At 48.1% G+C, this 17,944-nt stretch overlaps 1 protein-coding gene across 6 annotated transcripts in view; it reads left to right on the top strand.

Annotated features, from left to right (window-relative positions):
• The window catches only part of LOC124288376 (WASH complex subunit 4-like), a 70,188-nt gene that overhangs the window by 35,224 nt on the left and 17,020 nt on the right, over positions 1-17,944 (top strand). For all 6 annotated transcript variants that reach the window (XM_046724888.1, XM_046724890.1, XM_046724889.1 and 3 more), the window contains 11 exons: positions 4,423-4,502; positions 5,082-5,187; positions 5,325-5,441; positions 6,102-6,270; positions 6,531-6,685; positions 6,892-6,966; positions 7,543-7,647; positions 9,177-9,266; positions 15,938-15,982; positions 16,174-16,436; positions 16,604-16,667. In XM_046724888.1, the coding sequence (XP_046580844.1) occupies positions 4,423-4,502; positions 5,082-5,187; positions 5,325-5,441; positions 6,102-6,270; positions 6,531-6,685; positions 6,892-6,966; positions 7,543-7,647; positions 9,177-9,266; positions 15,938-15,982; positions 16,174-16,436; positions 16,604-16,667 (1,269 nt within the window). The remainder of the gene's footprint in view (positions 1-4,422; positions 4,503-5,081; positions 5,188-5,324; positions 5,442-6,101; positions 6,271-6,530; positions 6,686-6,891; positions 6,967-7,542; positions 7,648-9,176; positions 9,267-15,937; positions 15,983-16,173; positions 16,437-16,603; positions 16,668-17,944) is intronic.

Below are 17,944 nucleotides of genomic sequence, written 5' to 3'. Positions count from 1 at the left end.
CCCTTACAGACACTGCTCCGCATCTTGCCGTCCCTGGTGCAGGACGTGGTGGATCCCCTCCTGGTTGGGACACGCCTCCGGTTCGACTTGCCCAACCTTGTCAAGAGGTACCAGCTTGGGGACGAATCACTGTTCTTTGTACCGGTGGTCGACGATGTGTGTGTTTACTTCGGTCGCCCTGGGGGGAGGCTTGGCCTCCTTTGGTACAGCCCCAGCTGCCAAGCAAGGGCGTTTAGTGCCACCGTTTGCCCTTGGGGGCGCCCCCCTGCAGCAGGCTTACCGGACCTACGAGGAGGTCTGTCGGAATGCCATGCAGCAGGTGCGGGTGGTGATCCACGAGGCCTACCTTTCCTCAATTCAGAGGTCGGCCCTGGAGGCTGAGGGGAACGCTGGGGACGTGTCCCCGCATGTTGTTCTTCTACGCCAGTTATCCGAAGTTCAGGCCCACCTAGCGCGCGACTCCTTGCGGTCAGCGGCTTCTACGGTGATGTGCGCAGTAATGGGGATGCGCCAAGCTGTGGCTGTCTACGTCTCGCTACTCGGCAGCTACACAGCAGACCTTGCTGGACCTTCAGTTCCGTCTGGGAGCGATGTTGTTTCCTGGGGCTCAGCAGGTCATGCGGGAGGCTGCTGCTGCAGCTACCTCCTTCAAGGATTCTAAGGCCTTGTTGGAGCCCCGACCTCCCCGTTAACCCAACAGGCTGTCGCCGTTGGTCCGTCCCAGTCATATCATCTACTCGGGACCACTCACACTCTCTTACCACACGTCCCAGTGGGGGGCCGCCTCTCTCTATTCCTACCAGAGTGGGAGAAGGCTACCAGCAACACTTGGGTGCTTTCCACCGTCAGTGTCGGCCATCTACCACTGTGGAAGCGAGGCCCGCCAGAATTCACCGGCATACGTCGCACTCCGGTGCCGTCATGTCAGGTCAGGGTGGGTATACTGCTCGACGAAGTTCAGGCTTTGCTGGACAAGTCCGCAATAGAGCGCATACCACCGGGCGAGGAACAGGCCGGATTTTATTCCACGTACTTCCTCGTTCCGAAGAAAGACGGCGGGTTCCGTCAAGATGGAGACACTTCGCTCAGTGATCTCCTCTGTTCAGCCTGGCCATTGGCTTACGTCGATCGATCTAAAGGATGCGTATCTACATGTGCCCATTCATCCATCGTTCAAGCAGTACCTCCGGTTCTCTTACGACTGGATGAATTACCAATTCACGGTGCTCCCCTTCGGCATATCCACTGCCCCTAGGATTTTCACCAAGCTCATGTCAGTGCCAGCTACCCTCGCTCGATCGCAAGGAAGGCGTTGTTACCCTTACCTCGACGACTGGTTGCTCAGCGCGCTAACTCAGCCAGCGAGCGTAGATTCTACTCACACGGTGATAGACATTCTAGTTCGACTGGGGTGGATCATCAACCTCAAGAAATCCGACCTGGTACAAACCAAGGACTTGGTTTTTCTCGGGGCGCGGTTCCAAACTCACAAGGATCTTGTCTCCTTGTCGCCCGACCGGGTCACCAGAGTACGGGAGATGGTGTCTTCGTTCCTCCCCCAGCCCCAGGCACCAGCGCGGACTTGGCTCCGTGTACTGGGCTATATGGCGGCGACTATCTCTGTAGTGTGGCGGGCGCGGTTGAGGATGCGCCCTATACAGCAAGCTTTGGCGAGTCTGTGGGCTCACTCGGAGGATCTGGAGGAGAGTCTCACAGTACCCGGGTGGTTGTCTCCTCACCTTCAGTGGAGGACCAATGTCTGGAATCTCTCCAAGGGGATCCCTTTGGAAATCCCGACGCCAGCTCTTACAGTTCAAACCGATGCGTCCCTCACGGGCTGGGGTGTGTATTCTGGGCAGTCTGTCAGTGTCCGGACTCTGGTCTGAAGCCGAAGCCCGCCTTCACATCAACGTCTTGGAACTGAGAGCTGTGCGGTTGGTTTTCGAGCGCTTCCGGGAGCATGTTCAGGGCCAGGTGGTTCGTCTTCAGTTGGACAACCGTACGGCCATGACGTACATCCTGAAGCAAGGCGGCACGGTGTCCCTAGCGCTCCTTCGGGAGACATGGGAGTTTCTCCTCTGGTGCGACCAGTGCGACTGTCAGGTGCTTCCTGTTTATCTCCAGGGGCTGGAGGACGTGCGAGCAGACGCTCTCTCTCGACGGATCCTGGCCCCGCACGGGTGGATGCTCGACCGGCAGATATTCTGAGTTATCTCCCAGTTGTACGGATCGTTCCATGTGGATCTGTTTGCGTCCGGTGGGACGAATCAGATACCCGTGTTCTGCTCTCGAATACCGGACCAGAGGGCGTTGGCTTCCGACGCCTTCCTGCTGGATTGGACGGGCAAAGTGCTCTACCGCTACCACTCATTCCCCAGGTCCTCTCCCAGCTGTCCACCCAGCCAGCTCGGCTACTTGTGCTACTGGCACCGCTATGGCCGTCACAGAGCTGGTTTCAGGTAATTCTCAGGTTTCTGGCTCAGCCTCCTGTTCTATTACCTTTGCGAACGGACATTCTCACTCAGAACGGCGCACCATACCCCAATCCAAGGATTCAGTGGGTGGCTTGGCCTCTGTCAGGTCTAGCCTCGAAGCAAGCGGAATTCCTGCAGCAGTTGCAGACACAATTCTGGCTACGAGGTGGGATTCGACAAACGTTCAGTATGAGGATAGGTGGTCCCGCTATGCGCGCTGGTGTTCAGATAGGGGGATTGCAGATCCCTTTTCTGCGGATTTAGTCAGAGTATTGGAGTTTTTGCAAGCTTGTTTGGAAGAAGGCGTGGCGGCTTCGACCATTCGTGGCTACTCCACCGCTATTTCCACTTTTCACACCCCTGTTGATGGTGCTCTTCTGGGGCAGCACCCTCTCGTACAGCGCTTTTTAGCTGGCGCGGATCAGGTTCGACCTGCTGTCAGGCGAACCAGCCCACCTTGGGATTTGTCAATCGTGCTAGATTGGCTGTCCGGTCCTACGGTCTCACGTCTATCGGCTATTTCCATTCAGTTGTTAACATGGAAGGCTGTATTTCTGGTGACGGTAACATCTGGGTGTAGGGTCAGCGACTTACATGCTATGTCGGCAGACCCGGTGCTGACTGTGTTCCATCCAGATCGTGTCAGTATTCGCCTCCCGGATACTTACCGCCCGAAGGTCAATCACGCTTTCCATGTGACAGCTCCTATCGAACTTCCTACTCTTACCCAGCCTTCCACATCGGGGACCTCTCCTATATCAAGCACTCCGAGCAGGATGTCGAAGGACTCTCAAGGTCTATATCAAACAAACACATGGGATCCGTACGGGTACCCATCTGTACCCATCTGCTGTTACGGTGGTGGGAAGGCTGGGGTGCCTGCGAGCAAACAGACCCTGTCTCGCTGGCTTGTTTTGGTCATTTGTGCTGCTTATCAGGCTAAAGGCAAGCCTCCCCCTGAGGGGTTGAAGGCTCACTCGGTCAGGGCAGTAGCCACGTCAAAAGCTTTTGCATCGGCACTACCCATTGAAGAGATATGCTCTGCCGCTATTTGGAGCCGGCCTAGCACTTTTATCAGGCACTATCAGCTCGATACACATTCACGTGATCGTGCGCATTTTGGCCGTTCTGTTCTCTCCAGTGGACATTGTCCTGCCACCCTGACCGAGTGAGTCTTGGTTATCTGGTTAGTTGACGCTGCTTTCAATTGTGTTTTATTGATATGTCCACTGTTGTGTGATCTAACTCCTTTCGATTCTCTCCGGAGATTATGGTCGGTTGTGAGTTGGTTTTTCCCCCCCTACGGTACTCTCTAATAGACCATGAGGTGGGTGGGGTTGTTTACTTTCGCACTTCGTGCGATCTCATTATGCTTAACCTACGAGGTCGACTCTCAGTACCTTTCCTCCCTGTCGGTTACCCTCCCATCATGCCTCTCGCGGAAGCTCCGGGACACGTGACAGGTGTGTGTTGTGCCGATGTGTACTTTGACAGAATTCCCTCCTCCCTGGCCTCCGGTCTTTGGGAGTCTGTGTTTATGCATATATGTAACCCCAAGGACGATCTCTATGAAAAAGAATTAAACAAACCTGTAGAGGTTTTCAATTCTTTGAAGAGAGTCGTCCTTGGTGTAGGGCTGCCCGCCTCCCCGCAATTCTGTTCACTGATTTATTCAGCAGAAGGAATGATGATACGGGCCTAGGTGCTTACCTGGTTGGCTGCGCATGCGTAGCAGGGAGGTAACTCCACGGGTGGGGGTGATAATAGATAAAAGATGTAAAAGATTTTTATTTTATTGTACAACTGTCACAGGACATTTTCAGCCACAGAAAATGCATATATGTACCCCAAGGCCGACTCTCTTCAAAGAATTGAAAACCTCTACATGTTTGTTTAAGTTTGTTTGTATGTTGACTGTTTCAAGTGATGTATGTCTTGAATGTTCCAGAAGTCCTTCAAGGAAGACGAGATGAATGGTTTGTCTGAGACAATGAGGAAACTGGAAGTCATCAGTGAACTGAGAGAGAAGTAAGACAACTCATAGGTCATGAAACTTTCACAACACTCGCTCACATTCAGTTGCTGACGTAATGTTCGTCCCTGATCTAGAGAGCAGTTCATCCCTGATCTAGAGAGCAGTTCATCCCACTACAGCATGTTTTAGCATGAACTAGTAGCTGCAATCATTGAAAATACACAAACTGTTCTTTATAAGAACAAAGAGGAAGAAGCCTGACATGAAACGTTTCCTTCTTAAGACTGAAAGAACACTGTCTGTCAGTATGTGTTGATTCTCAAATTCAAATATGAATGTTGTCCCAGAAATTGGTACTTGAGAGTGAAGACTGATCTTCCGTAACCCATGCTTGTTGTAAGAGGCGACTAACGGGATCAGGTGGTCAGGCTCGCTGACGTGGTTGACACATGTCATCATATCCCAATTGCGTAGATCGATGCTCTGGCTGTTGATCACTGTATTGTCTGGTCCAGACTCGATTATTTACAGACGGCCTCCATATAGCTGGAATATTGCTGAGTGGCGTAAAATTAAATTCACTCACTCACTCATTCACTTCGGTTGAGAGTCATTGCTGCTGTGTGTTGCAGGTTACGTGGAGCATGTGACTGCAGCTTTATCTACTGGCACCGTGTCATCTTCCCGCTGTACCTCACAGACGTGTGTGACAACGTCACCGACACACACCGGATACATGTAAGTATCGACACACTCACTCACTCATCCAGCCGTCAGTTTCCTACTCTTTGTGGAACAATGTCTATTTGTCAGTAAATTCAACTTCTGCACTTAGGTTTCTGTGTATTGTTAATATCTTGTATTACTTCCTGCAGTACATGTTCGGAGCTATGCGGGACTGTGTTGTGCCGATGCAGAAGGTCCGGCATCTCAACTCTCCTCAAGACCTGTTGGACGCATTTGACAAGGAGGTGACAATGCAGGTTCACGAGGTAGGACAGTCCCTGACTATAGATGTGATGGAGTGGTGTGTCATGGTGCCAGACTATAGATGTGATGATGGATGGTGTGGTGTGTCATGGTGCCTGGACTATAGATGTGATGGAGTGATGTGTCATGGTGCCTGACTATAGATGTGATGGAGTGGTGTGTCATGGTGCCTGGCTATAGATGTGATGGAGTGGTGTGTCATGGTGTCATGGTGCCCGACTATAGATGTGATGGAGTGGTGTGTCATGGTGCCCGACTATAGATGTGATGGAGAGGTGTGTCATGGTGCCTGACTATAGATGTGATGGAGAGGTGTGTCATGGTGCCTGACTATTGATGTGATGGAATGGTGTGTCATGGTGCCTGACAATATATGGAAGTTATGTTCATGAATGGTGTCTCCACGCAATCTTGTCTTTCACTATTTCAACAGATGCACACACTGTGATATATTACCTTTGTGGTGAACCTTAGCAAACTTTACGGAGCATATGTGTTACGTAAGACTGAAACGTTATCACATTAATTTAGCTTTTAGACAAAACCAAATTGGAAAACTGAATAATTCATCTTTCCCAAAGACCATTCCATGTACAAACCAAGTCACTAGGTAATTTGAGTTCACTATGCTATAAGTAGTCATCAGTTGTATGTTTTTCCAGCATCTGATTGACCCGCTGTGTCGTGCCATCGAGACTGACCTCCGGCTGCAGATTCACCTTCACCTTCAGCTTGATGACCGCAACCCATTCAAGGTCGGGATGAAGGATCTGTCCCATCTCCTCAAGATTCGACCCATCCGCTTCTTCGAGAGGGACATCAACATCAAAGGTTGGACAGAGATGGGGATAATTTACGTTTGTCCTGACTTGAGTTTACTTATGTTTACTTGTGTACATGAAACATACTGCATGTTTCCTCTTTTGTGGAAGATTGGATGTGCTAACCATGTCTTTGGTCCTGGATGTTACTCCTCAATCCTTCCTGATTTTCGAGATAAAGCTGCAGAAAGATCAACTTAGATTTCAAGCTGTCTTATTTGCTTGTGGAACACACAATACTTATGTTTGGTCGGATTTTTGCCTCCTCAGCAACTGTGGAGCACTATCTGAACCGAACCTTCTACAACTTGACGACTGTGGCTCTCCACGACTGGAAGACGTACGGCGAGATGCGCAACATGGCCGAACAGAAGTACAACCTGTCACTGATGGAGTCTCACCTCCCCAGTCAGACTCTAGAACAGGTAGGAGAGGATGTTCTGTCACCTTCCTGTATAGGATGGAAAGTAGTACGATTCCTTGCTGATGTATCACAGAAAACATCTCTCACTGCCATGTCCTGTATGACTACACACTACTGACTATTCACATAACTTATAGCCTCGGAAGCATCTGTTTCTGTTTTCTGCCAGGCAGTTTTCTGTACTCTGTTTTGGTGTCCATGTTTCAGGGTCTCGATGTGCTGGAAATCATGAGGAACATCCATGTGTTTGTGTCCAAGTACCTCTACAACCTCAACAACCAGGTGTGTAGCTCCAGCTTTGCACTGACACCTCAACTTCTACCCCATTTTACACCTCAACCGCTACCCCAATGTACACCTCAACCTCTACCCCAATTTACACCTCAACCTCTACCCCAGTTTACACCTCAACTTCTACCCCAATTTACATCTCAACTTCTACCCCAATTTACACCTCAACCTCTACCCCAGTTTACACCTCAACTTCTACCCCAATTAACAACTCAACTTCTACCCCAATTTACACCTCAACTAACACCAAACCTCGACAGATCAATGGCTTATGCTGCCTTGTTTACAGCTGATCCTTTCAGCCATGTTTCACCTTGCCATTTGGTTTTAGTGTAGTGACATGGCAAATCTGTTCTTTCATTATCAGAAAAGTTCAATATACAGATAGGCAAACCAATCAGCTGTTGCAGCAGGTCCCAGATCGTTGTGGAGTTTCAGTGTAAGTCCCTCTGTCAACAATATGTGACCTTGCCTAGTGTATGCCTACTGGTAGCATTCTTATTTATTGTGTTTAGTCACCAGTGAAATGCCATTCATCTTACCGTTTGTATTTTCCTATCACTGCAGATATTTGTGGAGAGGACAAGCAACAACAAGCATTTGAACACCATCAACATCCGTCACATAGCCAACTCTATACGAACTCATGGCATAGGCATCATGAACACAACTGTAAGTTACATGTTCATCAGCTTGTGTAGGCATCATGAACACTACTGTAAGTTACATGTTCATCAGCTTGTGTAGGCATCATGAACACAACTGTAAGTTACATGTTCATCAGCTTGTGTAGGCATCATGAACACAACTGTAAGTTACATGTTCATCAGCTTGTGCAGGCATCAGGCATCATGAAGCTTGTGTAGGCATCATGAACACAACTGTAAGTTACATGTTCATCAGCTTGTGTAGGCATCATGAACACAACTGTAAGTTACATGTTCATCAGCTTGTGTAGGCATCATGAACACAACTGTAAGTTACATGTTCATCAGCTTGTGTAGGCATCATGAACACTACTGTAAGTTACATGTCATCATCAGCATCATGAACACTACTGTAAGTTACATGTTCATCAGGCATCATGAACACAACTGTAAGTTACATGTTCATCAGCTTTAGGCATCATGAACACAACTGTAAGTTACATGTTCATCAGCTTGTGCATCATGACACAACTGTAAGTTACATGTTCATCAGCTTGTGTAGGCATCATGAACACTACTGTAAGTTACATGTTCATCAGCTTGTGCAGGCATCATGAACACTACTGTAAGTTACATGTTCATCAGCTTGTGTAGGCATCATGAACACAACTGTAAGTTACATGTTCATCAGCTTGTGTAGGCATCATGAACACAACTGTAAGTTACATGTTCATCAGCTTGTGCAGGCATCATGAACACTACTGTAAGTTACATGTTCATCAGCTTGTGCAGGCATCATGAACACTACTGTAAGTTACATGTTCATCAGCTTGTGCAGGCATCATGAACACAACTGTAAGTTACATGTTCATCATGTAGGCATCATGAACACTACTGTAAGTTACATGTTCATCAGCTTGTGTAGGCATCATGAACACTACTGTAAGTTACATGTTCATCAGCTTGTGCAGGCATCATGAACACTAGGCATGTTCATGAACACTACTGTAAGTTACATGTTCATCAGCTTGTGCAGGCATCATGAACACTACTGTAAGTTACATGTTCATCAGCTTGTGCAGGCATCATGAACACAACTGTAAGTTACATGTTCATCAGCTTGTGCAGGCATCATGAACACTACTGTAAGTTACATGTTCATCAGCTTGTGCAGGCATCATCATGAACACTTGTGCAGGCATCATGTAAGTTACATGTTCATCAGCTTGTGCAGGCATCATGAACACTACTGTAAGTTACATGTTCATCAGCTTGTGCAGGCATCATGAACACTACTGTAAGTTACATGTTCATCAGCTTGTGCAGGCATCATGAACACTACTGTAAGTTACATGTTCATCAGCTTGTGCAGGCATCATGAACACAACTGTAAGTTACATGTTCATCAGGTTGTGTAGGCATCATGAACACTACCGAACGTGTATTACTTTTGGCCTACACTAACAAAGCTCCAGCTGTAAATAGCCTCAGTGCTTGACTTACATTCGGCAGGCTGTGAGGAAGGAGATAACAAACTGTGAGTCGTTGTTCCAGGTTAATTTCACGTACCAGTTCCTTCTCAAAAAGTTCTTCATCTTCTCCCAGTTCATGTATGATGAACACATCAAGTCCAGATTGATCAAAGTGAGTATTCATAGAACAAATTATTCTTTTCAGAAGAAGTCCTCCTTGGGGTACATATAAGCATTAAAATGTCCATTTTAAATCCTACGACAGTTGTAACTATATTTTTAATAAAATATTTACAAAACAAAAAGCTCGTTTTGTCTTGTGAGACCACCGCTACAGGGCCCCACTGGACCAACACAGCCAAGAGCAGGTAACTCTCGCCGTCTACCTCGTACCTCACTTTTCATGCTGTCGTTCTGTTGAATAGACGTGCGTGGTGTTCGTTTCGAGTTTGTTCTCCTACCGATACGATGAGTGTAAAAGAGCTCAATCTGTATGTATGGTTCCTTTCTCTACGCACGGGCGTTAGATGGACGTCATATGTTGATATTTTCATTCATCTTTTGTTGTAACTTTGCCGTGGGTTCTCTGTTTTCCAGCCATGTGGCAGGCAAAATGGCGGACCGCGCGATCGTGGTTTCCTTGCTATATGTTCTTGGTAGCTTGTAGTAGGGAGTTCATATATATTATGTTTGCATATTATATGGATAGGCTTGCCTACATTCTCTTTCTTTTCAGCGATTGTGGTAAGTCGTTGTTGAGTAATTTTGATAGTGTTCATTTCGTATCACTCAACTTTACTCTATCACTAGTATGTACACGCAGGTTTGGCTAGCCTTTTTTCTGCTTTGCATTGTATGTTTAGTATTTAAATGGCTGTAGCTTGTAGCATTTAAATATCGCCCATGCGGGTTATTCTTGCTATTTACTTGTGTTTATGTGTTTGCTGCTTCACAGTTCCTGCTAGTAACACTGGCGTGGTTCTGTTTGTTGCAGTTTAAGCCCTGTGCATTGTGCCGTGCACACTACCGCCACAGGATGGTCATAAAGTGTGCCTCCGGTGTTTAGCCGAGGCGCTCATGACGATCAAGGATGCTCATAAACGCCCTTGCGTCAATATTCCTGTTACATTATGTGGTGTTATGATACATATTTCATACGTTTACCCGCAACGTGGCTCATAGGCCGAGGTTGTGTTTTTTGTCTGGGTTTCTGCGCCTCACGCGCATTCTTTCCGACACGCAGATTTTATGTTTTTCACTAATCTGCTTCAGGCTGGGGATAATATTTGATGAAAGGTTTCTAAGGAAATCCCTTTATCGTTCCCCCGCAAACAATGTTGCTGACTTAAATATTGACTCAATTGCTTCACTATTGCAGCAACATATTCTTCAACATAATGTCAAGTCGATGATTGATAGCGTGATGTCCGAGCTCCGTGAGGATCCCGTTGATCTCGATGGTAAGTGAACCAGGTGTCGTCTGTGGTGAAATCCCTGATTGACACGGCGCTGTCTGGGTTCCGCAAGGAGCTCAGCACGCCTGTCGTCGGGGGTGGATCGGACGCATCTGGAGGGGGTTGGCTGCGGCCCGAGCTCTGGCTCGGAGAACGCGCCTCCTCCCAGGCAGCTTGATCCTGGCTTCGGCTCAGGTGATGGTGTGCCTTCGGCACCTTGTGGCGACCTAGCTTCGGGCTCAGGTTCGTCACAGGCGCCTGGCGCTGGCGATGCAGGCTTCACCCTGTCTTCGCCTGGTGCCCTGACTGGCGGTCACCTACGCACCGACCAGCTCGGGGACACCTCGGCGCCAAGCGGTCAGTCAGGGTTGCCTGGGAAACCTGTATCAGCAGGTTCCTCCCAGGCAGCTTGATCCTGGCTTCGGCTCAGGTGATGGTGTGCCTTCGGCACCTTGTGGCGACCTAGCTTTGGGCTCAGGTTCGTCACAGGCGCCTGGCGCCGGCGATGCAGGTTTCACCCTGTCTTCGCCTGGTGCCCTGACTGGCGGTCGCCTAGGCCCCGGTCTGGGTTCCACTGAGCTGCCGATCACCTCGGGCGCTCCGAGGTCTACCTGTGTCCACCAGGGGAAACCTGCATTGCCAGGCTACTCCCTTGTGTCTCGGGACTGCAGATCGGACTAGCACCGACCTGGGCTTCGGCCCCGGTACGGAGCAGATCCCTGGCGCTGTTAGCTCAGGTCTCGGCCTGATGTCTATCGATGCCCTGGCCAAGAGGCCGTTGAGTGTGACGAGCTGCCGATCACCTTGACGCGCCGAGGTCTACCCGTGTACACCAGGGGAGCCCTGCATTGTCAGGCTACTCCCATGTGTTTTGGGATCGGGGTTCGAACTCGAACCGCCGACCCGAGCACTTACGTATATATATATATATCTGTATATATATATATATCCACACACATATATGTGTATGTATGGGTAATTATATAGCGCTATAGGCTATGTTTGACTATATGCTCAGTGCGCTTTTGGAGAGTACTTGGGGAAACCTGATTTATCAGGCTACTCCTACGTGTCTCGGGATCGGGGTTCGGTCTAGAACCGCTGAGCTTCGGCTCCGCGGATTCTCTGAACCCCGTGGTTAGCACCGACCCAGGCTTCGGCACTGGTAGGGCGCAGATTCATGGCTCCGGTAGTTCAGGCCTCGGCCTGACGTCTATCGACGTCTTGCCCAAGATGCCATCGAGTGTGCCGGGTGTGATGGTCACCTCGACGCTCCGAGGTCTGTCTGAGTGCTTGTGAAACCTTGATTTATCAGGCTTCTCACATGTGCCTCGGAATCGGGGTTCAGGCTCGTACAGTGGACAAGTTGATTTGAGCTTCGGCTCATTTCGCTACTTTGAACTTACCACTGAGTAGGTTCGTCCCTGAGGCAAGTGCGAGATAGAATCGCGGCTGTGTTGCCTCAGGTGTTGTCCACGTCGAATACCCGAACCGTTGGAGTTCGCCTCCCGGAGGGAAGCCTGCTGAGGGAGCTGGTGGAAAGGGGAGAGAGCGCCGGCGGTATTTTTTCGTCGGCGACTCTGGGCGGCATCTGACAGGGGTCAACTCTCATCTGGCTAGGGACTGCATTGTAGCTGTGCCAGCCAAATGAGGAGTGCGGTTTTGGGCCTATACGCCTGGGACCGTTTCGAGGAATACGGAAGTCTGTTGAGCTTCTCGTTAATTCCTCAGGTGCCCAGGCATCGGCAAACGTTAAGTTGCCGACTGCTGGGGTTTACTATATTCTGCCGCAAACACCGGTCGGAGCGACACACTCCAGTGTCGGCTTCCCGGGAGACGGCGACAATACTCCGTGCCGAGATCCAGTCTCTGCTGGGCTAGGCAACCAGTGTGGTGGTTTCCAATGGTCAGGAAAATGTGGGGTTTGACTCCATTTATTTCATCGTTGCCATTACGAACGGAATGTTCAGACCCATTCTCATCTGAGAGCTGAACAAGTTCATAGAGGTACTGTCCTTCAAGATGGAGACACCGCGCTCGGTGATCTCATCTGCCGAGACAGGGGATTGGCGCACGTCAATCGACCTCGAGGTCGCGTACCTCCTTGTTCCATTGCACCCTGATTTCAAGATTTACCTTCGGTTTCTTGTTTGACGGGACGTGCTACCAGTTTCGTGTGCTCTCCTTAGGCTACATTACGGTGCCAAGGATGTTCACCAAATTGAGGTTTATTACAGCTCAGATAGCCAGATCGCAGTGCCGGTGTTGTCACCCGTACCTAGGCGACTGGCTCATCGTGGTTTCAGAATAACTTTGAGTCGGGGGACCTCACGATCAGTGTTGGTCACTCTTACGAAACTGGGCGGAATTGTCAACCTCACGCAGTCAGGTGGACAGACGTCAGGCGTCTCTCTGAGGGTCCCCACCCCTGGAGACACCGTCGCTCTCAGTCCAGCCAGATACATCCCTACCGGGTTAGGGCGATGTTCTGGGTGACCTGCAGCCTCTTGACGACGAAGTCACAACCTGCACATCAATGTGCTGGAATTGACAGCAGTCAGGTTGGTGTTCGATCCCGCACGCCGGGATTCGAATTACCTCTTCGGCCAGACATTCTCACTCTGAACGGGGCGCCACACCCGAATCCTCGGATTCACTGGGTGGCTTGGCCTCTGTCGGGTATAACACACGGAATTCCTGCAACCGTTGCAGACACAATTCTGGCTTCGAGGCGGGATTCGACACCCGTTCAGTGTGTTGATAGGTGGGGCGCGCTGGTGTGCAGATAGGGGGATTTCGTAATCCCTATTCTGCGGATTTAGTTCGGATATTGGAGTTACTATAACCTCGTTTTGGTTGAGAGCCTTATGACCTCCACCATTGCCGGGTACTCCATGGCTATTTCCACGTTTCACACCTCGTTCGATGGTGCTCTGCCTAGGCAGCATCCTCTCGGACATCGCGTCGTAGCTGGCATGAACAGGGTTCGACCGCCTCGGCGGCGACTCAGCCCACCTTAAAATTGCCACTTATTCTCAATTGGCTGTCTGGCCCTAATTTTTCAAGTATATCGTCTCTCTCACTTCACTTGTTGACGTGGAAGACGACTTTACTTGTTGTGGTGAACTCTGGTAGAAGGGTCGGGTACATCCATGCGATTCCCACTGACCCGACACTGACAGTATTTTATACTGATCATGTCCGTATTCGCCTCCCGGATACCTACCACTCTCAGTGCGATATTGCTTTCCACGTGACTGCTCATATCGCACTTCCACCCCTTACCCAGCCTTCCGCACCGGGGACCAATCTTTCGATTGCTCACCCGTGACTGTCACGAACGAACGACCAAAAGGGATCCGTATGGGTACCCATGTGTTCTGTTTGGTGGCGGGAAGACTGGGGAGTCTGCTAGCAAGCGCACTTTATCTTGTTTCCGTAATTGTTCGGTTACAATGATACGGTTTACCTCCCCCCGAGGGGTTGAAGGCAGACTGGGTAGGGCAGATGCCGCTTTGTTGGCAATACACAGCGGCACTGCTCAATGAAGAGATCGGTTCTGTCGCTCTTTGGAGCTGGCAGAACACCTTCATTCGCCATTACCAACTTGACACGCATTCTAAGGATCGTGCTCGGTTCGGTCTTTCGGTTCTCTCCAGTGGAGAGTGACCTGCCACCCCGACCAAGTTAGTAACTGGTCATTGGTATCGGTTCTGTGTTCAATGTTGATATATTTCATATCACTACATCGTATTAGCCTTACCATCCTTTCGGGTTGGGTCGGGTTTGGGTGTACATACGTCCCTTACGTCCTCTTCAAGAGGGCGGGTCCGCTTTTGAACGCTTTAACCAGTCATATGTTATTAACCCGCCTTTGCGACGGAATTGGGTACTGAACCCCACGGGCACTGTTTGGTATGCCTCTTCGAGCCGCATGTCACGTGACCAGGTTAGTGTAATGGTGAGCCAACACATGTTCGGCTACGCTTTTCGCTATTCAGGGATTTTGTACGCTTACAGATTTTTCCCACTTCCCGAGCCTTCGGTATTTGGGAGTCTGTGTTAATCAGCTTTGTGGGATGGTGGCCTACACTTACCCTCCTCACGCCGAGAGTGTTTGGTGGGGGTGTTTTTCACTCGTACAATGCATGGTGTTTGTACTCGTTCGTTTTCCTCAGAAAGTTTTTTAGCGAGGCTAATAATTTCTCTGGGTTTTATCGAGGTCCCCGCAAGCCCTCTTCCAAACAGGAGGGGTGCATTCGAGCATTAGTTTGCAGTACTTATTAGCTCGACTCCTGGGTTATGGCTTTGTAGCGTTTAAATTTTTACGCTTTCCCTACCCTTATACCTCTCGCCACACTTGTCTGGCTGGGGCTATATTAGGGTTGGGAGTTGTACGGCATGTCCCCATACATTCCTTCCATTGTAATGGTTGGAGCGGGGTTTTATGTCATAATTGATTTGAGCCAATTGACATATAAGCTTGGGCTCTCTAGTTCACACCCCCGTCTGATTGACATCAGCGGTCAGGTGGCTCGGTGTTTTCTGTTTCCGTATCGGTTGTAGATTTCACTCCACCACGGGTTTAGTTATTGCCAGACAGAATGCCACTCCCGTCTCAAATATCTTTGGGAGTCTGTCATATGCTTATATGTACCCCAAGGAGGACTTCTTCTGAAAAAGAATTATACAAACCTGTAGAGGTTATGAATTCTTTGAAGAAAGTCCTCCTTGGGGTACAGCCACCCGCCTCCCCTCATTCTGTCTGACACGTTCAGCATGAAAAGTTAGGTACGTGGTAGACGGCGAGAGTTACCTGCTCTTGGCTGTGTTGGTCCGGTGGGGCCCTGTAGGGGTGGTCTCACAAGACAAAACGAGTTTTTTGTTTTGTAAATATTTTATTAAAAATATAGTTACAACTGTCGTAGGATTTAAAATGGACATTTTAATGCTTATATGTACCCCAAGGAGGACTTTCTTCAAAGAATTCATAACCTCTACAGGTTTGTATAATGTTTCTTGTTGGGATGTTTAGAATTACATTAAACACTTGGCTGTGTAGCTGTAGCACCTGGTTCTTGATACACAGAGATCTCATTGTTGAGGTGGTTGTAATCTGATACTCTGCTGACTTTGTGGAACAGGAAATAAAGGTGGGGTGTGGTCAAATGACATTTATTGTCTCAGGAATATTAGTACATAGTCAAACCTATAAAAACAGTCAGCTAAACCATGTTTTAATTTGGTTTGGTGTGGTTGTTGTTTAACACTGCGCTCAGCAATATTCCAGCTATATGTCGTCAGTCTGATTTGTGTTGAGCACTAAGGTTTATTTTACCCCAGCTAGGTATGAGTTCAATAAGCCACTGTTGATGAATTGCTGTTTCAGGACTGGAAGTTTTTCAAGGAAAATCATATGCAGACCGATCAAAAGGTAATTATAATCATGCAGTAATGTCACTGTTCATGATACAGTGAGAAGCATTCGCAGTACTGCATGAATTAAACAGTCTGATAAAATGTTTACTATGTTCATGACTTGTTCAACAAACCTTTGTAGTAGATAAAATGATATTAAGTTTTGAGGTGTCCTGAACATGCATGTTGTAAGATCTGGTCTTGCAGTATCCATTTGAGCGAGCGGACAAGTTCAACAAGGGTATTCGGAAGCTGGGTCTCACACCTGATGGAGAGAGCTACCTGGACCAGTTCCGTACCCTCATCACTCAGATCGGCAACGCCATGGGCTACATCAGGATGATCCGGTCTGGTGGTCTTCACTGCTGCAGCAACGCCATCAGGTTCATCCCCGACATCGAGGACATCGTCAACTTTGAGGAGCTGAGTAAGGAGGAAGGCCTGTCTGCTGAGTGTCAGGCTGCTGCCAAGTGAGTAGAACTTCTTGTTGTACATACGTTACATAACTGATCAGGACTAGATTATGTACAAGCAGATATAGCTGAAAATATGTTACAAAGATGTTCACTGCCCTTTAAGACCATGGTAAAATGTCTGCTGTATATATTGTGTATAATCAAACTTACACGACTTTCAGGAACTTGGACAATGTGATTGGAAACCTAGCCAAGAACTTTGCTGAAGGAACGGAGTACTTCAAGGTTGGTCAGCTCAGATCTACTTGACATTCTTCCTGTGTCCAAGAAGGGGCGGTGGGGTATCCTAATGGTTAAAGCGTTGGCTCGTCACGCCGAAGACCCTGGTTTGAATGCCCACATGGGTACAATGTGTGAAGCCCATTTCTGGTGTCCCCCGCCGTGATGTTGCTGGAATATTGCTAAAAGCGGCGTAAAACCAAACTCAGTCAGTCAGTCAGCCTGTGTCCAAGAACTAGCGTACTCTATGATCATCATCTTGCTCTCATCTTGTACATATAACACTGATGTCATACTGGATGATCATCATCTTGCTCTCATCTTGTACATATAACACTGATGTCATACTGTATGATCATCATCTTGCCCTCATCTTGTACATATAACACTGATGTCATACTGTATGATCATCATCTTGCCCTCATCTTGTACATGTAACACTGATGTCATACTGTTTGATCATCATCTTGCCCTCATCTTGTACATATAACACTTATGTCATACTGTATGATCATCATCTTGCTCTCATCTTGTACATATAACACTGATGTCATACTGTATGATCATCATCTTGCTCTCATCTTGTACATGTAACACTGATGTCATACTGTATGATCATCATCTTGCTCTCATCTTGTACATATAACACTGATGTCATACTCTATGATCATCATCTTGCCCTCATCTTGTACATATAACACTGATGTCATACTGTATGATCATCATCTTGCCTCTCATCTTGTACTGTATGATCATCATCTTGCTCTAACACTGATGTCATACTGTATGATCATCATCTTGCTCTCATCTTGTACATATAACACTGATGTCATACTGTATGATCATCATCTTGCTCTCATCTTGTACATATAACACTGATGTCATACTGTATGATCATCATCTTGCTCTCATCTTGTACATATAACACTGATGTCATACTGTATGATCATCATCTTGCTCTCATCTTGTACATATAACACTGATGTCATACTGTATGATCATCATCTTGCTCTCATCTTGTACATATAACACTGATGTCATACTGTCATATGATCATCATCTTGCTCTCATCTTGTACATATAACACTGATGTCATACTGTATGATCATCATCTTGCTCTCATCTTGTACATATAACACTGATGTCATACTGTATGATCATCATCTTGCATATAACACTCATCTTGTCACATATAACACTGATGTCATACTCTATGATCATCATCTTGTACATATAACACCTCATCTTGTACATATAACACTGATGTCATACTCTATGATCAT

This window comes from Haliotis rubra, unplaced genomic scaffold (genome assembly GCF_003918875.1).
Source record: "Haliotis rubra isolate DU_JTF1 unplaced genomic scaffold, ASM391887v1 Scf416, whole genome shotgun sequence".
Taxonomy (NCBI): Eukaryota; Metazoa; Mollusca; class Gastropoda; order Lepetellida; family Haliotidae; genus Haliotis; species Haliotis rubra.
This window is presented reverse-complemented; position numbering and strand designations above follow the sequence as displayed.